General features: G+C 46.1%; 1 protein-coding gene and 1 pseudogene across 11 annotated transcripts in view; both read right to left on the reverse strand.

The window, feature by feature from the left end:
- Positions 1-15,912: 15,912 nt before the first annotated feature.
- TRAK1 (trafficking kinesin protein 1) overlaps positions 15,913-21,428 on the reverse strand; it is a 137,537-nt gene continuing 132,021 nt past the window's right edge. For 10 of the 11 annotated variants that reach the window (XM_054479771.2, XM_063661257.1, XM_054479765.2 and 7 more), the window contains one exon: positions 15,913-18,752. In XM_054479771.2, coding sequence (XP_054335746.1) covers positions 17,957-18,752 — 796 coding nt within the window. In that variant the 3' untranslated portion in view covers positions 15,913-17,956. The other variant, XM_054479773.2, reaches the window with a different exon arrangement.
- On the reverse strand, positions 19,730-19,855 carry LOC129034288 (U4 spliceosomal RNA; annotated as a pseudogene).

A 21,428-nucleotide genomic window follows, 5' to 3' on the forward strand; every position in this document is an offset into this window, starting at 1 on the left:
TGGGCGGCCGGGCAGAGGTGCTCCTCACCTCCCAGACAGGGCGGCCGGGCAGAGGCTTTCCTCACTTCCCAGACGGGGCGGCCGGGCAGAGGCGCTCCTCACATCCCAGATGGGGCGGCCGGGCAGAGGCCCTCCTCACTTCCTCCCAGACGGGGTGGCGGCCGGGCAGAGGTGCTCCTCACCTCCCAGACGGGGCGGACGGGCAGAGGCACTCCTCACCTCCCAGAGAGGGTGGCCGGGCAGAGGCGCTCCTCACATCCCAGACGGGGCGGCTGGGCAGAGGCGCTCCTCACTTCCTCCCAGACGGGGCGGCCGGGCAGAGGCTTTCCTCACTTCCCAGACTGGGCGGCCGGGCAGAGGCGCTCCTCACCTCCCAGACGGGGCGGCCGGGCAGAGGCGCTCCTCACTTCCCAGACGGGGCAGCCGGGCAGAGGCGCTCCTCACATCCCAGACGATGGGCGGCCGGGCATAGACGCTCCTCACTTCCTATACGGGATGGCGGTCGGGCAGAGGCGCTCCTCATCTCCCAGACGGGGCGGACGGGCAGAGGCGCTCCTCACCTCCCAGACGGGGCGGCCGGGCAGAGGCGCTCCTCACTTCCCAGACGGGGCAGCCGGGCAGAAGCGCTCCTCACATCCCAGACGATGGGCGGCCAGGCAGAGACGCTCCTCACTTCCTCCCAGACGGGGTGGCGGCCGGGCAGAGGCGCTCCTCACTTCCTAGACGGGGTGGCGGCGGGGCAGAGGCTGTAATCTTAGCACTTTAGGAGGCCAAGGCAGGCGGCTGGGAGGTGGAGGTTGCAGCGAGCCGAGATCACGCCACTGCACTCCAGCCTGAGCACCACTGAGCATTGAGTGAGCGAGACTCCGTCTGCAATCCCAGCACCTCGGGAGGCCGAGGCGGGCAGATCACTCGAGGCCAGGAGCTGGAGACCAGCCCAGTCAACACGGCGAAACCCCGTCTCCACCAAAAATACAAAAACCATTCAGGCGCGGCGGCGCGCGCCTGCAATCCCAGGCACTCGGCAGGCCGAGGCAGGAGAATCACAGGAGCCCGAGGCAGGGAGGTTGCAGCGAGCGGAGATCACGGCAGTACAGTCCAGCTTCGGCAACAGAGGGAGACCGAAAAAAGGAGAGGGAGACCGAAGAAAGGGGAGAGGAAAAAAGAAGGAGAGGGAGACCGAAGAAAGGGGAGAGGGAGAGCTCATTTTTTTAATTCATTCATTCATTTACTCATTCATTCATTCAAAAGCTATTTACTGAAATGATCATGGTCCAGGCACTGTGCTGAGCACTAAAGATGCTGAAATGAGAGACAAAGAGACTGATGTCAGGGCTTTCTCATTCTAGTGGGAGGTGACAGATCTGTTCCAAAGGCAAAGCTGTAGGGATCATTTTCACTTGGATGGCTAACAGGCATCTCAATCTCAATATATCCAAATGAGCTCTTGACTTTCCCTTCAATTTCCTCTACCTAATGCCTTACCCAACTCAGCTGATGGCAGCTCCATCCTTCCCATTGCTCAGGCCCAAATCCTTGAAATAATCTTTGACTCCCCACTTCCCTTTACATCTTTCATCTAATCCATCAGCATATCTTGTTGGCTTCAAAATGTGTTTAGAATCCACTCACTTTTCACCACTTCCACTGTTGCCACCTTGGTCTGGGCCATTACTCTCCCTCCCCCTGGATTACTGTAAAAGCCTCCTAACTAGTCTTCCCACTTCCACCCTACAGTTTATATACGTAATCACAACAAGGCACTATAGTCCCTGTTTCTGAACAGGTCATGAGGTCATACTTGGTCATCATTATTTCCTTGCTTCACTACGCCTTCCATGTTCCTTGCAAGTTCACATATGCTCGGCCACCTATGGTTCAGATCTTTCTGAAATGAAAATTTGTATTCCTCCCACTGAGTAAAGAATTCTGAGCAGCTGAGGACAAAGGGAACATGAAATAGGTGGTAGAGGAGTGAAGTCACAACTACTAATCAGTAACAAGGACTACCACGCTGGCTTTTGTTCAACCTAGGGAATGCAGAGAATTACTTAAACTGGTGTTGGAAGACTGAAAAAGCAAAAAGGAACATTGAGATAACATAGTACTCGCAGTGGCAGGAATCAGAGCCCTTGCCTCTCTAGGGCTGGAGGAACAAAGCGAAATGGTTGGGATTAATACATTGAGCTTAGAGAAGTGGCACGGAGCAGGTGGAACCCAAAGCTCTGAGGCTAGTGTGTTACCTGGCTGTTGTCACTGAGCAGGGCAGGGGGAAGGTGTGATAAGGCACATTCTAGGAATGAGGGGAAAACTACAGACCAAAACCAAATGCTGTTGTTGGATGAAGGAGTTGCTGGGAGGACACTGACCGGAACAGCACACAGACAGGAAGAAACATGTCTCCTCTCTCTCCTCCAGCCCTCAGTGATGTCCCTATTGGCAGCATCTGACGTGGAAGCATGGTACAGTCCTAGCCCCAGGAGGGCATAAAATGGTGAATTTGGAGATAAGAGATAATAACTTAATAATAGGCACAATTGGTTTTCCCTTACTTTCTAACCCAGAATGTGTTATCATGGTTACCATGCCAATGCCTCCACAGGTTTCAGTACATCAAGACAGGATCATGAGGGAACAAAATGAGGTCTGAACCTCTTTCTTCTATAGATGCTGAACTTCCCTTCAAGAATATCATGAATTTAATTTTGTTTGTGTGATGGATAGCTGTATTGTGCTAAATGGAAGTGTTTGTGGTGGTTGATGATATTCACATTTTGAAGTTAAGTAAGGAAGAAGAGTGTAATTAGGTGTTAAACAGCCAAGGGGTGGACTGTAGTGGACATTCAACATTCTTCTTGTCTATTCAGCACCTTTAAACACCCTTCTTTTGTTTGGGAATTTTCTACCTCCCCAAAGTAGGAACTAGAAACATTTTCCCAAGCCTCTTTTGCAGCTGGGCCACAGACTTGTGAAGCTGGCCCCACCAGTAGTGTGGGCTGCAGTGTCAGTGCTCTCCTGGAGTGGGCTGGTCATATGATCTGTGCATGTTCCTACCTCCCAGGCTTCCAAGCCTGGTTCTCTGTCTTTAGGGAGATTGTGTTATCTAATTATGTTTTCCTTAATAATCCCTTTTTCTCCTTAAGCCATCTACAGCAGGTTTCTCCTGTTTATAACTAAGAGGCTCAACTGATGCAGATGGTAAGAATATCCCATTTATTTGATTACTCATATCTCTAAGTTTGAACTTTTTTAATTTTTGTGGGTATATAGTAGGTATATCTATTTATGGAGTACATGAGATATTTTGATACAGGCATGCAATGTGTAATAATCACGTTAGGGTAAATGGGGCATCCATTACCTCAAGCATTTATCCTTTGTGTTACAAACAGTCCAATTATACTCTTTTAGTTATTTTAAAATATACAATTAAGTTATTTTGACTATAGCCACTCTGTTGTGCTTTCAAATAGTAGGTCTTACTTATTCTTCCTAATTACCTTTTGTACCCATTAACCATCCCCATTTTCCACCCCCAACCTGCCACTACCCTTCCCAGCCTCTGGTAACTATCCTTCTATTCTCTATCTCTATGAGTTCAATTGTTTTAATTTTTAGCTCCCACAAATAAGTGAGAACACGCAAAGTTTGTCTTTCTGTGCCTGGATTATTTCACTTAACATAACGACCTCTGGTTCTCTCTATGTTGTTGCAAATTGACAAGATCTCATTCTTTTTATGGCTGAGTAGTACTCTATTGTGTATATGTACCACATTTTCTTTATCCATTTGTTTGTTGATGGACGCTTAGGTTGCTTCCAAATCTTGGCTATTGTGAATAATGCTGCAATAAACATGGGAGTAAAGATATACTGATTTCTTCAATATACTGATTTCCTTTCTTTTGAGTATCTATCTAGGGGTAGGATTGTTGGATCATATGGTAGCTCTATTTTTAGGTTTTTGTTGTTGTTGTTTTGAAACAGAGTCTCACTCTTGTCCCCCAGGCTGGAGTGCAGTGGCGCGATCTCGGCTCACTGCAACCTCTGCCTCCCCAGTTTAAGTGATTCTCCTGCCTCAGTTTCCTGAGTAGCTGAGATTACAGGCGCCTGCCACCATGCCCAGCTAATTTTTTGTATTTTTAGTAGAATCAGGGTTTCAGTATATTGGCCAGCCTGCTCTTGAACTCCTGACCTCAGGCAATCCACCCGCCTCAGCCTCCCAAAGTGCTGGGATTACAGGTGTAAGCCACCACGCCCAGCCTATTTTTGGTTTTTAGAGGAACCTACAAATTGTTCTCCATAGTGATTGTACTAATTTACATTATCACCAACAGTGTACAAGTGTTTTCTTTTCTCCACATCCCCGCCAGAGTTTGTTATTGCCTGACTTTTGGATAAAAGTCATTTTAATTGGGGTGAGATGATATTTCATTGTAGTTTGATTTGCATTTCTCTGATGATCAATGATATTGAGTACCTTTTAACATACCTGTTTGCCATTTGTATGTCTTCTTTTGAGAAATGTCTATTCAGATATTTTCCCCATTTTTTAGTTGGATTATTAGATTTTTTCCTATAGAGTTGTGTGAGCTCCTTATATATTCTGGTTATTAATTCCTTGTCAGATGAGTAGTTTGAAAATTTACCCTGTGGATTGTCTCTTCACTTTGTTGACTGTTTCCTTTGCTGTGCAGAAGCTGTTTAACTTGGTGTGATGCCATTTTCCAGTTTTGCTTTGGTTGCATGTGTTTGTGAAGTATTACTCAAGAAATCTTTGCCCAGTCCACTATCCTAGAGAGTGTCCTTGATGTTTTCTTGTAGGAGTTTAATAGTTTGAGGTCTTAAATTTAAGTTTTTAATCTATTTTGATTTCATTTCTGTATATGGAGAGAGATAGGGGTCTGGTTTCATTCTTCTGCATATGGATATCTAGTTTCCCAAGCACCACTTATCAAAGAGACTGCCCTTTCCCCAAGGTACAGTCTCAGCACATTTGTCAAAAATGAACTCACCGTAGTTGTATGGATTTGATTCTGAATTCTCTATTCTGTTTGGTTTATGTGTCTGTTTTTATGCCAGTATCATGCTGTTTTGGCTACTATAGTATAATTTGAAGTCAGGTAATGTGATTCCTCCAGTTTTGTTCTTAGAATAGGTTTGGCTATTCTGTATCTTTTGTGGTTCCATATAAATTTTAGAATTGTTTTTTACATTACTGTGAAGAATGTCACTGGTATTTTGGTAGGAATTGTATTAAATCTGTAGATTGCTTTGGATAGTATGGACATTTTAACAATATTGACTCTTCTGATCCATGAACATGGAATATACTTCAATTTTTTGTGTCCTCTTCAATTACTTACATCAGTGTTTTGTAGATTTTATTGTAGAAATCTTTCAATTATTTGGTTAAGTTAATTCCTAGGTGTCTTACTTTATTTATGGCTATTGTAAATGGGATTACTTTATCAATTTCTATTTCAGATTGTTCACTGTTGGCACAGAAAAATGCTAATGATTTTTGTATGTTAATTTTGTATCCTGAAACTTTACTGAATTTGTTTATCAGTTCTAATAGCTTTTGGTGGCATCGTTAGGTGTTTCCAAATATAAAATCATATTATCTGCAAACAAGGATAATTTGACTTCTTGCTTTCCAATTTGAATGCCCTTTATTTCTTTCTCTTGTCTGATTGCTCTAGCTAGGACTTCCAGTACTATGTTGAATAACAGTGGTGACAGTGGGCATCCTTGTTGTGTTCCAGATCTAAGAGGAAAGGTTTTCAGTTTTCCCCCACTCAGCATAATACTAGCTGTGGGTCTGTCATATGTGAGTTTTATTATGTTGAGATATGTTCCTTCAATACCCTGGTTTTTGAGGGTTTTTATCATGAAGAGATGTTGAACTTTATCAAATGCTTTTTCTGCATCAATTTTAATGATCATATGGTTTTTATTCTTCATTCCATTGATATGATGTATCACATTAATTGATTTGCATATGTTTAACCATCCTTGCATCCCAGGGATAAATCCCATTTGATCATGATGAGTGATCTTTTTAATGTGTTGTTGAAGTCAGTTTGCTAGTATTTTCTTGAGGATTTTTGCATCAATATTCATCAGTGATATTGTTCTTGAAATTCCTCCTGAAGGATGTTGTTAAAATACAGGTGAGTGAGGGCATAATGGATGAAATAAGGTCCCACAAGAGGAGGGAGGGGCTGAGATCCAGAGGCTGAGATCTGGTGGAGAAATGGGCCAGAATTGGGATGAAGAACCCAACCTCCTTTATAGCAGACAGGACAGAGAAAGCAATGAGTGAGCCCATAGCAAGCTTACAGGCTTGATCCCAGAAAGTTGGAAGAATTCCTGGGTGATGCTTCTGCTTTCTTTAGGAAAGAGAGCAAATATATTTTGTTGAGAGTGAGAGAGAGAGAGAGAATGAGAGAGAGAGAGAGAGGTGGAGCAGAAAGTGAGGAATGAGGAAGGTTTGAGACGTGCGCATAGAGAACGAGAGAGAGCTGACTGGAGAAACATAGGATCACCTGGCTTCATTGAAGGCCTGGCTGAGGTGGGAGACTATAAATTTGGCACTCATGCTTGTGGCAGTCACACTTACTGTTTTCACTGGAAGCCAGCAGTCCTGGTTTGGTCTGGAAAAAAGAAGGTGAACAGGTGAATGATCCAGAATTGAATGCAACAGTGACCATAAAACTTAGGAACTAAAGTATTGAAATTATAGGGCACAGTCTAGGCTGGATAGAAGAAAAAGTAAGAAGATTGTAGGGATGGGGTGGTGCAGTTGATGGCAAATTAGAAAAGCAGAGGAGGCAGGGGACTAGATCTTTCTGTGAGGTCTAAGAACACAGGGGGAATGCTCTGACTGAGAGAGCCAGGTGCCAAGAAGTTGTGGTGAAAGAGTGGGGTAACTGATTTTTAAATTTCAGAAGTTGAGTGATTTCAGGTGGTAAGTTCAAGAATATGGCTTTGGGAGAGCTCATCAGAAATGGAAGGGTGGTGAAGGCCAAAAGAGATGAGGAAGTAGAGGAACTGGCAGCCCAGAGCCAAATGGGTCATCCTTCATGGGTGGCTGAAGTTGTCCAGGTGACAGAAAGACTTAAGATGGTGAAAAGGACAAAGACTTCAGAGTTGACATGGTCAAAGAATTAAGGGAACCTCCAAGAAGCTGAGGGAGGGAGGTTGAGGGTAGCAGTTGGGAAACATGAACTTCAACAGGGCAGGGGTTTTGAAAGAAGATAACGGAAGAGGAGCACACCAAAGGCTGCAATAGCAAAAAGGACCAGAGCCCTCAGGAACATGTGGAGGGAGAATCTATCCCACAGCAGGGTTCTTAGGGACCAGCCAGGTTTGGTCAGATGTGAGGCAGAGGATTCTTGTTGGTGGAGGTCACAGATATGAAGGAGTCTGTTTACTTGGAACCAGGTACCAGGTAACAGGAAACAGCTGAGACGGCACGGTTCTGAGGAAGACAGGAGCCCAAGGGGCCCATTCCAAGGCATCACCTTTTTCCCACTCCTCTGCGCTGTGAGGGTGATTTGCTAAAACCAAAAATGACAAATTATTTTTTAAAAGCTTCCTCATTGGGCTGGGCACAGTGGCTCATGCCTGTAATCCCGGCACTTTGGGAGGCCAAGGCAGGCAGATCATTTGAGGTCAGGAGTTCAAGACCAGCATGGCCAACGTGGTGAAACCCGTCTCTACTAAAAATAATACAAAAATTAGGCAGGTGTGGTGGCGTGCACCTGTAGTCCCAGCTACTCAGGAGGCTGAGGCAGGAGAATAACTTGAACCCAGGAGGCAGAGATTGCAGTGAGCTGAGATCTCGCCACTGCACTCCAGCCTGGGCAACAAAGCAAGACTCTGTCAAAAAAAAAAAAACAAAAAACTTCCTCATTTAGCAACTGGAAATTTATTAGGTCTAGTGAAAAGGTGCCTTTTACCATAGAAGTTCTCCTTAAAGGGTGGCCTATGGCTCATACCAGTCCACAAACTGTCCCTGATGAAATAAGAACAGAAACTGAGAGTAAATGGTTACTTTTCAAGCAATTTGCATTGCCACGTTGTCCAAGGACATGCCGATGGTGTGGATCATTCAAGTGTCATTGCACTCTAATGGTGAGTTTGGGGTGGACAGGCAGCAAACTGACCACAGGCAGGAGGACCACATTACAACCCATGAGATTTTAAGGTTAGTTTGTCAACCGCAAGTCAAAAGCATATAAAAATCTGAGCAAATGTAAGCATTTTTTTTTTTTTTTTTTTTTTTTTAGACTAAGTCTTGCCCTGTTTCCCAGGCTGGAGTACAGTGGCACGATCTCTGCTCACTGCAACCTCCTCCTCCAGGGTTCAAGCGATTCTCCTGCCTCAGCCTCCTGAGTAGCTAGGATTACAGGTGCCTGCCACCAGACCCGGCTAATTTTTGTATTTTTAGTAGAGACGGGGTTTCGCCATTTTGGCCAGGCTGGTCTTGAACTCCTGACCTCAGGTGATCCGCCCGCCTTGGCCTCCCAAAGTGCTGGGATTACAGGCGTGAGCTACTGCGCCTGCCCAAACATTTCTTTATTTTTCTAACTTGTTACTTTTACCATCAAGTTAATTCTAATCAAGTTTTTAAAAATTTATAGTTTAATATTATTATCTAAGTTGGAGGTATAAAATTTGTATTGTTCATTTGTTAGCCAGAATTTACAGACTGTAAAATAAAGCCTCATAGAAAAATCTGGGCCAAAAAATTACTTTAAATGTCTTATCTTCCTTTCCAACCAACATCTCTCTCTGAGGCTGGTTTCTCTATTGTGAGTGTTATTAAAAGAAAACACAAGCTTATATGTTATCCCCTGCAAATAGCACTATTGTTAATCTGAACTAGCTGAGATAAATTAAAAGAATCCAATCCTCATTTATCACATTAAAAACTTTAATATTGTATCAGGCAATATTTGCTATAATTAAAAAAGAAAAGAAAAGAAAAAATAAAACTTCAATATTGATATATATTCAAAGTGAGAGTAAGTATATAATATAAAAAAACCACTGCTTCACTCATAACTTTTTGTTTAGTTATAACTGCAGAATGACAGGAGTATAATAGCGAATCTGTATTAAATGCTCTAGGTACACTTTCAATGAATAATATGTACTAACCTCATAATTCTTTTACATTTCCCTGTTTGTTCTCATATTTTTAAAAGGTAATTTTTTTTTTTTTTTTTTTGAGATGGAGTTTCACTCTTATTGCCCAGGCTGGAGCACAATGGCACAATCTCGCTCACTGCAACCTCTGCCTCCCAGGTTCAAGCGATTCTCCTGCCTCAGCCTCCCAAGTAGCTGAGATTACAGGCATGAGCCACCAGGCCCGGCTAATTTTGTATTAAGAGTAGAGACGAGGTTTCACAATGTTGGTCAGGCTGGTCTCAAACTCCTGACCTTAGGTGATCCACCAGCCTTGGCCTCCTAAAAGTGCTGGGATTACAGGTGTGAGCCACTGCGCCTGGCCTTGAAAGGTAATTTAATGTCTGTTGAAACCAATATTTTAAAAATTTGGCTTGTATTTTATGCTTCTTTGAGTGTATTTTATTTTTCCTGAAATTCTTTATTATTGTATTTTATAAAAATATTGGCCCATGATGGACAGATGATACAAATTTTAAAAAACAACACACCAGTCTTTCACCACTAAGATTTGAGAAGTATGGTTCCATGCATCTGTAAAGTCCCAGAGATGTGGCTGGCTATTTACACCAGAATAACTGCCCTTCACCCCTGTGAACAGTCACTCTGGGTCAGGACTCGAGCCTTGAGAGGGCAGCGGCAGAGGGGGACCAGAGCCAGGACTACAGCTGGTGGGGTTGGGGGTGCTTACATACTGGGTTCCCAAGCCAGGCAACTCCACTTTCTTTGGTGGGTCACTTCCACAGTTTCTGCAGAACTCTGGAACAGCTAAACACACAGTACAATTTCTTCTCCAGTCACAGGCTAGTGGCCCAAGAGTGGCAAAGGCCACCATTGGCTGGAAATCATGCAAACAGGAGAGTCGGGGTCCAAGGCTACTGCTGCTACTCTGGGCCTTAGTGTCACAGGTGACTTAATAGAGGCCCCAGGGAGGACTATGAATTTATGCAATTGAGGTGTGGGAGAACAATACATCACTGTTCTTTCTTTTCTGAAAAGAGGTACTTAAGCCTTTGCCTGTCACTTGAGAATCTCCTCTATCAATGGTCCCCACTGCTACCAGCTGCTTGGCCCTTGGAAACCCTGCTGGGTTCTGCCCTTCCCTGCTCTTGGGGGACCCTAGGTTCCCCCTCTTACTTTTTTCCCCTGAATCTTGTCACATCGATGTACAGGCATTGCTGAGCCTCAGCGCTGCTGGTCCTGGAGGCTGCTGGTCTAAGCTAAAGGCCTGGATTTCTCTCACTGGTTTTCAATTCTTTGGGACTTCAGAGCAGGATCAGCCTGAACTTTGGGCATTTGGCATGGTAAATGCCCAAGTACTGCCGAGCAAACATTTCCTTTAACCCTGGATTCAGTCATTGTGCTGTGGCTTTATAGAACTTAGGAACTACAGGCTAAAGCAGTACGGAGAAAAGGCTCTCACTTTCAGATGTTTTCAGAAAAAAAAAAAAGCAAAGAAAACATTTTCTAAAAAGATGATGCATTAGAAAGGAGCGGGTTGATTTCACAAGGTGGGAAGCACTCTAATACAGAATATGTTTTGTAAACTCTTTTTAAAAATGCCTTTCTACTTCCTGGTGCGGCAGGATGATAGGCAAGGTGGCTTCCTCCTCATTCTATGATTAATTTCTTCACTTCCACCCCAAGCCTGTGCACATGCTGTCCTCTTGTTCTGGAATGCCTCTCTCCAGTTCCCCTGGAGAACTGAGACCATGCTCATGCCTTCCTCAAGTGGCTTCTGAGCCCCCAAGCAGAGGGACTCCCTCCACTGTCATCATGACCACTTCTGCTGCCTGCGCAGATGGAGCCCCTTTCAAGGGCTGGGACTGTGTCGGTTCCTCTCTGGATCCCCAGAGCAGCATGGAACTGAGTCGGACTGAGGGAGGACTCAGGACATCTTGAGACAAAGAGTGGGACGGAGGAACCCAGGCTCAGGAGGGAAGACTCCTCCACCTAAGGAGTCCTTGGGGATCTGGCATGGCACCCCTACCCACCCCCCTCCCCCACTCCACCACCTCCCCACCTCCGCCAACCACAGCAGCTCCGAGAATCCACTGAAGCTCCAGAAGGGACGTCAGACTCCTGGCCCCAAGGAGGGGCTCTGGAATGTGAGGGGCCAGGCCTTCTTCCTGGCCATTTCCTGTCAACTTGCACCCCAGAAACAAGCACTCAGTTTACAGTGAGGATGTTGGGGGCTCCAGGAGGCAGAGTTGCCAGCCCTGAACTACTTTCCAGGGAAAAGCAAACCCATCTGATCTTGTGATTGGATTAGGGTGGTTTCTTCAGGTCTTTTGCTGTCTCCAAGTGCCCTCTGCTGGTTACAGAAAAAGAAATCCTTTTAGGATATGATGTTTTCGAGCCATGAGCTCAGATATACAAAAAATTTCATTTTTTTATAAATCTCAACTTAATCCCTATTATAAGCTCTCAATTGACTCAGGCAATTCAGCGTGACTTTCCTCCTCCACCAACTTCTCCCCAGGTGGCATCTAGATTCTGGGTGCCGGCACTGGCCAGAGCTGCGGGGGAGGCTGGTGTCCACTTCCTTTGTCCTGTTGGCAAGGCTCTTCAGGACGTACCTGCCTCTCTGCTCCCACGCAGTATGTGGAATGATTCCCACATCTGTCTGGGGCCAGGTACTTCAGGATCTCCTGGGACTTCTCCACTGAGACGTATCTGCTGGCACTTCTACTTCCTCACTGCCCCATGTGGTCCCTGCCCTGTGATGGGGTGAGTTGCTGGGGAGGGGCTCTGGAACATCCTTACTTCCCCAGGACCCCTTCCAAATGAGCTCATCCATCCTCGCAGCCCCAAACTCATCAGGGGCTTCTCCTATAACCTTGGATGTGGCCAACAGATGGGGAAAGGAGAAAGGCTCCCACACCGGTTGAACGCTGGCATCCCTTCCAACTCCCACGGCCTGGAGAATCTGCATGAAGTCCTTGTCCTTTGTGTTTGGCAAGCAGGAGTAGCAGAGGAGGAGTAAGCAGTAAAAAGAGAAACTGTTTCACCAACTTGATGCTTTAAAAATTTAAAAATATATATTTTTTTTTTAAAGAGAGAGAGAAAAACTGGCTCCACAAGTTTCCTTCTAAATCTTTTGGTCTCACACCAAAACATATACTCAGCTTTGTCCTTCCTTCCTTTAATATTTGAAAACCAGAATTTTATTATCTTTGTTTTCTGGTCTCACTAAATGCCTCTTTGACAACTTCTCCCTTAGGCCATGACGTCCTCTTTTGAACTTCCTGGGCTGGGAGAAGGGCTTGGGATACACATGAAGAAATTCGGCATAGAACAGGGACGATGCACCAAACCACCTTGAACATCCTCCCGTCACACACATGAGACAGAAGAATGCCTTCTAGGGTTTACAAAGCATCTATCAGTAGAGGGCATTAGAGAGCTTCCCGTCTTTTGAGATGAACTCTTTTTGCTCCCACACCTTTTTATTATTTTTTAAGTTTATTCTTTACTTTTTCCGAAAACATTTCAAAGTGACTTGCAGACACCAAGCCCCTTTATCTTAATCCTTTAGCTCCTAGGAAATAGGACATGCTTTTACATATCCACAGTGCAATTATCAAACTCAGTAAATTTTATATTGATACAACTTTAAAAATACACGTTATGTGCACAATGTGCAGGTTACATATGTATACATGTGCCATGCTGGTGTGCTGCACCCATTAACTCGTCATTTAGCATTAGGTAGATCTCCTAATGCTATCCCTCCCCCCTCCCCCCACCCCACAACAGTCCCCAGAGCCAACACTGTCTTTTATAGCATTTTTTCCCACTCCAGTATCCCATTCAGATCATGAATTGCATTCGTTGCCTTGTCTCTTTATTCTCCTTTAATCTGGAACAGTTCCTCAGTCTTTGTCATGAAACTGACAATTTTTAAAGGGATAGGTACATTGTTTTACAAAATAATAAATGTCCCTCAAAATGTCAACCACATGGTTCAGGTTTTGCATTTGTGGCAGGAACAGCACAGCATGATGTGTGTCCCTCCCAGTACATCTCATAACAGGTGATGTCTTATAGCAGTTTGTCCCATTTTGGGTAATGTTAAATTTTACGACTTGTTTAAAGTGGCGTACCACAGAGTTATCCACTGCAAAGATATTATCCCCCCTTTGTAAGTAATAAGCATTCTGTGGGAAGATACAATGGGTGTAAATATTCTGCTGCCTAACGAATTTTTACCCAGTGTTTTTAATATCCATTGTTGTCTGAATTAGTTAGTATTATGGTTTCAAAATGGTGGTTGTTCTTTTTTTTTTTTTTGAAACGGAGTTTCGCTCTTGTTCTGGAGTGCAATGGCACGATCTCGGCTCACCGCAACCTCGGCCTCCCGGGTTCAAGCGATTCTCCTGCCTTAGCTTCCCGTGTAGCTGGGATTACAGGTATGCGCCACCGTGCCTGGCTAATTTTGTATTTTTAGTAGAGACGGGGTTTCTCCATGTTGGTCAGGCTGGTCTCGAACTCCCAACCTCAGGTGATCCGCCTGTCTCGGCCTCCCAAAGTGCTGGGATTACCGACATGAGCCACCACACCCAGTGAAATGGTGGTTTTTCTAATTCTATTGTCCCTTCCGTATTTGTCATTCACCTTCCTTCTACTGTAAGGAAGGGCATAGAGGAATGCATTCTAGGATCCCCTTTCCATCCTTCCTCTGCTTGGAATGCGTTCCCCACTTGGCAAATCCTTGAAACCCAGATACAGGGTCACCTTACCTCAAAGCTTTCCCTGCCCTTGCTGGACAGTTAAACCCACCCACTCTCTCTCTCTCTTCCCTTCAATTAAGATGGGCTGCGGCTATCTGACCTTCTTAGAGCCCCTGAGACAAGGAGAGACTGGAAAGGGGAATTTGCCTCCCACAGCAGAACTCCCACCCAAACTCCACCTGGTCTAGTGCAGTGGGTCTCAAACTTTGGTGCACACCAGAATCACCTTGAGGGCTTGTTAAAACACAGATACCTGGGCCCTATACCTGGGATTCTAATGCACTATCAAAAAATCTTACTGGCTTAACAACAAAGTTTATTTCTCCATCAGGTTATATGTCAAATAGGTTGGCAGGAAGCTCTGGTCCACACACTTGGAGACTCAGGATGGAGGAGACTCCAGGACTTCAATACGTGACCTGAGGGTTTAACACACAGGAAGAGAGGAGCACAGAGTCATGCACGGATTTTTCTCTGCTTATTGCCCATTGGCCAGCCACTAATCATGTGACCTGCTCGACTGCAATGGCTGGGAAATGGGGATCTGATGAATCATTTGGTGAGCACCATAATTTCTGCTACCACCGCATTCCCTTGATCCTACCAGTCCACTGCCACACAAGGCCTTCTCTTAGTTCTTCGAACGCACCAAAGTGCTTTTCTGCCTCCGGGCCTTTACACCAGCTGCTCTCTCTGCGGAAATGCTCTTGAGCCAGATCTCACATGCTTCACTCAAGTGCCCCTCCCTGGAGTGGCTTTCTCTTACTGTCCAATCCAAAGCAGCCACCCACTCCTTCACACCACCCTGTTTTAATTCTCTGCACAGCCCTTGTTATTCTACACTTGGTGGTGTTCTCTCTAGATTGTACACTCCGTGACAGCAGAAACTGGCTCACTTGTTCGTCCCCAGTACTTACAATGCCTGGCACATGGTAGGTGCTCAAAATACATTTACTCAACTAATTAACTCTAAGGTGCATTACTGTCTTCATGTCACAAGTTTAAAAAAAAATTAAAAAATGGAGGACCTAAAGAGGGTAAGTGGCTTGCCCAAGGTCACACCACTGCCAAATGGTTAGCACCTGACTTAAAATCCATGATGCCACATCCTACCACAGTGTTTATTTGCATAATCTCACTGCTTTCAAATATTGAGGTGGCAGAATATTTATTTTTTTCTTTTGTTCTCACAAGTCTCCATCTGGTGGACCTCCACTGTCCTTGGTTGTCTCTTAACACAACTCTATGGAAGGCAATCTGGCAATAACCATCTAGGAATTTATTTCACAGATGTACTCACATATGTGGACAACTGCATATATCTAAGGTTTTTTCATTACAGTACCATGATAGCAAAAGATTAGAATTAACCCAGTGACACCAGGCACAGTGGCTCACACCTGTAATCTCGGTGCTTTGGGAGGCTGAGGCAGGAGCATTGCTTGAGCCCAGGACTTCAAGAACAGCATGGGCAACATGGTGAGACCCCCACCTCTACAAAGAATACAAAATAAATAAAAATTAGCTGTGCATGGTGGCACACACCTGTGATCCCAGCTACTTGGGAGGCTGAGGCAGGAGGATTACTTGAGCCCAGGAGGTCAAGGCTGCAGTAAGCCATGTTCGTGCCACCATACTGCAGCCTGGGCAATGGAGTGAGATCCTGTCTCCAAAAAAAAAAAAACAATTATCCCAGTGACCATCTGTAAGGGATGGTTCATAAAGGTGTGTATAATTCACAGCAGGTATATGCACACAGTGGAATAGTACACAGCCCTGAAAAGTGAGGGACATCTTCAGAGTCTGATTGGAAAGTTGTCTAAGGTATGATCTCATGTTGAAAGAAAGAAGGCATATAACAGTATGTGAAGTATATGCCTTTCATTTAATTTTGCAAAGAGCTAAACACTTTCAAGTCTTACATAAAGAGATTGTCTCCTTGATGAAAAGATAAAAACAAAATACAAATCAGAATACCAGTGTGGTTTCCATCATTTGAACTTATTTTATTGATACTCATTAGTGAATAAAATTGTGTTTATTTTTGATGCATTACAACACACTTTTTGGTAGTGGTTGCACAATGTTGACCGTTTATTTATTTACTATATTAAATATTGCAACCTCTGAACTGCCAATTTTTACATGGTATTTCTGGCAATGATGAGTGGCTTCTCTCTCTGAATACATAAAATGGTCCATTCAGTCCATGGTTTTCATATTCCTTTGTTATTCTATCTACTGCTTTAAAAGACATTCAAATAAAAAGATATAAGTTACTTGCAGTGAATGCACACATACAACGGCAAGGAGAGCTGAGAACATAATTAACCAATACTCTTGTATTCAGAGCATAAATAGTCCAAAACCGTGGGACTGAGGCTTGCTCCTTAGGGGCTTTCTCAAAGTATCCGTGGTGGATATAAGGTTACCCTCACTCAATGGAAGGACACATCTTCTGCTGCGGGGGAGGACACAGAATGACAGTTTCATTTATATGGGATGTTTTCCTTCCATAAATGTCTGGAACACGGTATCATGGGACACCATGGTGTACAGTGCAGCCCTCAAATTAGAATAAATAAGTCACATGGTTGGACTGGAATGCCACAGACACACTACGACTAGAACTGGAAGGAACAAGAATGTTTATTTAAAATACGGCAGACATAAATAATAAATAAAAGTTTAAAACTTAATTGGCGACAGCAACAGGACCAGCCTCCCTTGTTGCATTCATGATTCTTTTCACAAGCACCTGGATCTTTTCCTAAGGATAAAAAGTGGCACAAGGAGACAAAAGGCTTTGGAGGGAAAGAAAATACCTTGTTGTGACCAAGTGCTGTTCTGAAACAAGAAGGCAAAACATGTGGGCATTGAATGGCTGCAATCAAAGACTGCACGGTGACAGCACCCTGGCCAGCCTCGGGTTTCAGAAAAAGCGCTGGAGCCAGTGGAATACCAAAGCCTTGTTTCCCCCTAGAACCAGTTTGGTATTATGCCTGGTTGTTGTTCTTCCCCTCTACGTTTGGTGTTGACACATTTCTTTAATAAGCTTTTTCCCTATCCTTTTTTCCTTTCAGTCCTATTGTTAACGGTGTCTTGGGTCCGGTCTTAAATCAATTTGGTTGTGACTCTGGGTCCCAGAAAAAAGCTGCTATCTCATTAGCGGCTTGGTGTGTTTGAAATTCATATCTGAACCACAAAGAAAACATACACTACCAGTACCATTACTTCCCTGCATATATATGTAAAAAAAAAAGGAAAAATAAAACAAATCACACAGAACACAGAGGGGCTGCTGAACAACGCAGCACGAGTGTAAATACATTCTCTTTCGGGTCAGACATGTAGCCTGACAGCTGATTACAAAACACAGGATGACTTCAAGGAGAAGGCATGAAAACAAAAGGTCACACCTCAAAAAAGAAACGACTGTCCACTGAGGCAGAGCAGTGAAGGTCTTGAAGAAGCTGGGCCACCCATAAAAGAAAGAAAAGCCCTCCGATCAGGAAAGCCACGTCAGCTGCACGTGGCTGAGGATGGAGGCTCCTTACGCTCCTACAGGGTGGGCGAGGTGAGGTGTCCGATGACACCCAGATGTGTTATGACCCGTGCCGCGTGACAGCTCGTGGTGTGCCAGCCACGGAATTCACTGGTTTCCTATCCATGGGATAAGAACACACTTGGGAGTTTCAGTGCTTCTCAAAAGGAAAGAAGAAAGGACCCCACCTTCCCCCAGGTCAGCACAGGTGACGTCCTCGTGAGAGTGATGACAGTGCAGGGGCACTTCCTGTGGGATCGGAAGAAAGAGCAGGGCGGACACGAGGTCTCCAAGTCCTATGTACACATTTTACAAAGTTTCCACACTTCCTCCATTAGGCACGAGGTTGATTTGTCTAGCTCAGGAGGGGGTGGACAGACAAGGGCAGAGGGAGGGAGTGCACTGTGGGGGAAAGAGAGGGAGGTGGGAGCAAGAGAGGAGAACGTGGGTCTCCTCTAGGGCAACCGGCCCCCCTCCAGTCCTCACCGTAAGCTAGTTTGTTTGGAGAGCTTAGCACCCATCAAGATGCCCGAGGTGAGAGTCACAGGAGCTTTCATCTGCATGCTAGATCCCACCATGGTGGGGAAGCTGCGATTCCGCCGGATGCCACTATTGAGCTGCAGCCCACCGATGGCACTGGTGACAGTGGGGCATCCGAGGGGCAGGCCCTCAGGTACCAGGCCTCTGGGGACAAGGGCTGGTGCTGGCCCCGGAGGCCCACAGAGGAGAGATCCCTGCTCCTCAGTCAAGGTGGGGACATGGGCTCGCCCTGAGTTCACCACTTTGGCCACCCCAAACCTCCTGACTTTGTCCACGAGGTTGAGGTTGGAGACGGACACGTCGGTCTGGCTCTCGCTGCTGCGGACGTTCTTTTCTCTCACTTCCCTCAGGATGGAGCTGGCTGGCTTGGAAGCCAGGAAATTGTCGTAGGGAGGGCTCGTGCACTTGAACTCAAAGGAGGGTGGGGAGGATGTGGGTGTCTGCATAGGCGAGTTCGGCGGAGTAGAGGGGATCACAGCCATCTTGGGCGTGTAGGAGTGCAGGAGGGAGCCCCGGCCGGCCCTGTCCCAGCTCTGGGGGTCGTACACGGCAGCAGAAATGCCCCGCTCCTTCAACAGCCACACAAGCCCCAGGGATGTGCTCATGGTGGTCGTAGACTCACGGGTGTTAGTGAAGGATTCAGCCAGGCTCAGTCTCCGTGGAGTGCATGGTGTGGCCACCGGCGTGGACTTCAAGTGGCTGGTGCTGCCACAAGCTGGAGTTGGGGCTGAGTTAAGGCTGAAAGAAGAGATGACAGGTTATTCACCAGAAATGCCCACAAGCTCCATAGAAAGGGTCAGTGGCCAGCTTCCTGCAGGGGGGGTAGGGACGACCCAGGACACGATGAGAGGGTTCCACCAGCTGAGGCCCCCAAAGGCTCTGTCCACATCTGCTCCTCCCTCTTACCCTTCAAGGGAAGCATGGTTTAAGTTAACAGGAAGCTGCACATGATCCCCTTTGCCCATCCCTGGTGGGTGGGTATAGTTGTCCCCTTTGCAGATGAAGAAATAGGCTCAGAGCTAAGGGTTTACTTGGTGTCACATCTGGCTGTTAAGTGGACAACCCAAGTTGAGGGACTCTAAATCTGTTAGAGAACGGGAAAGGAAGCCCCTTGGCAAAGAGGCATTCTTTCTCCACCAAATTTACCCAGATTCCAGTGTTCCTTCTTAGTACCTACTTCTCCCTGAAGCAAGACGTGAACCAGGACTCTAGGAGATGAGATACTCCTTATCTTAGGAAGGGTAAGGATGGCCACAGCGCATGGACTGAGGCCAGGCTGTGCCCATCCAGTGAGTTATGGCCGTGAGCTCCTGAATCCCGGGTGCAGAGCCCTTTCCTCTGCACCATGCTGCCCTTAACCCTCTTTATATCCTTGCCCAAATCCATTCTAACCAGTGGAGTTAGAGGGTCGGGGGGAGACATGTCACATATGAAGAGATCTACATCAACAGCGCTACCCAGGGAAAGGCCCACTGAAATATGTGGGGCCTGAGTTACGGAAGGAAAGCAGAAAGATTTGTTCATTCACTCGTGTTGTGCTCACTAGGGACTCGCTAGGTTCCAGCAGTTGGGATCCAGTCGTGGAGTCCATTAGGACAGAAAAGTTTCCAGAAGGGCAGCAGAGGGAAATGCATTATTGTCTGCTTAAAAAGCAGGAAAGGTTCTGTTTGTTTTTTTATAATTGCAATTACTTTTGCACCAACCTAATAATTCAGTATCCCTAAAAACTGTCAAAAATTGCCAATGCCGCCTCTATCTCAAGTCGTCATGGCGGGGTATTGGGGAAAATTTTCAACTAGTAATAAACCTCATTGGCTATGATACTGCCACTGTGCAAAGCTTGGAAAGGTTCTCTTTTAACAGCTGCTACAGGGATCCAGGGAGGCCAAACAGGCATGGAAGCCCTATACTGCTTCTCAATGAGCAACCAAGGGGCAAAGATGCACAGCCCTCCTAACAGTCTCGTGGGACATGCCCTGGTGCCGGCTCCAGGATTTTGCTGGGGCTGCCAGTGTGCCTTGGAGCAGGTCAGCTGCGTGGTCCCCAGGAGCTGGGGATGGAGACTCGTCTCCCCAGTGTGGCAGAAGGAAGTCCATGTACTCTGAGAAAGGCACCAAAGGAGGGAATGGGAAGGAAAAGGGCCCATTCTGGAGCAGGTCTTTGCAATGACCAGAGAAGGGGCCCCCTCCCTCGTGGGGAACACGAGGTTCAAAGCAACGTACAAGCTAGGGGAACCAACTGGCCCCACACTCAGGTGACCTCAGCCCTGGGAGGTCAGCACGGGGTGGGGATCCCAGAACAGGCCCATCTCACACAAGCTCAGGGGTGGGGATGCTGGTGGGCTGGGGGACTCAGAAAAGCAGGATTAGAAACCACAACAAATTCCTAAAGTTAAACGTGGATTTTTTCAAAAGGCATGTGTGGAGTTTTACAAATGTTGATGTACCCTCAGTAAAGGGCAAAAAAGCTCTAGACTTAAAATCATGTTGATGTGGCCATCCCTAGGGAGATTTTGTTTCCATTTTGTTTGTTTCAATTGATTTGTTTCCATTTTATTTCAAGCAGCCTTTCTTTCAAACTCAGGCCAAAAAAAAAAAAAGCCTTCTCTTGCTACTGACTTCCCAGGCTTCGTTCGGCCCTGACACAGCCACATGAAAACCCGTGTTTGGTTTGAGTCCTATGGCTACAGTCAGGAGTGCCATCTAGTTACCCAGGGCACCAGCCTCTCATAAGGAGAAGCTTGGTTCCATGGTTTTGAAAATAATCTCTTCCCAACATAAAGCCACAGGATGAGGAAGTCAAGTTCTCCAGGGGCAGGGAGACGGAGGAGACAAAGCTAATATTTATGATCCCCGTCTGGTGAGAACTTAGGGTTAGACCTTTATTAGTGCTGGCACTCGGCTTGACTGGGGGTGTTTAGCTGGGTTAGGGGCATCGACCATCAAGGCCGAGTTAGCCAGGCACAACCACAGAGACACATCCAAGCCTAAGTCCCCGGGTTAGTGGCGGCCACGCGTGCACACACAGCTCCTTCCACAGGGCCCTGCCAGGGCAGGCACTGCTGGCGGTGTGCTCACCCCCTGCCTCGCCCGTGGGCTCAGACTCTCTGCCCTATATCTCCTCTCAGCTCAACAGGGCATATGGCTGCTTCGTCGTCCTCCTCACATGACCTGCGGAGAATTATCATAGTTTAAGGTGCTCCCTGGCTGACTGCTCCCGCCCCTTCTGCTTTACCTTCCAGCAACCCAGCATCTTACACCACAGAGGAAACAGCTGAGGGGGTCGCTCTACTCTGTTAGGGGAGAGCATTTTCTCTTTTGCTGGCAGCAGTGAAAGGCCTGAAATCAGGCCAAACAGACCAACTCACACCAGGCAAGTCCTCCCCATAGATGGTGCTCCAGAGAGAAATGGACC

The sequence above is a fragment of the Pongo pygmaeus genome, chromosome 2 (genome assembly GCF_028885625.2).
Source record: "Pongo pygmaeus isolate AG05252 chromosome 2, NHGRI_mPonPyg2-v2.0_pri, whole genome shotgun sequence".
Taxonomy (NCBI): Eukaryota; Metazoa; Chordata; class Mammalia; order Primates; family Hominidae; genus Pongo; species Pongo pygmaeus.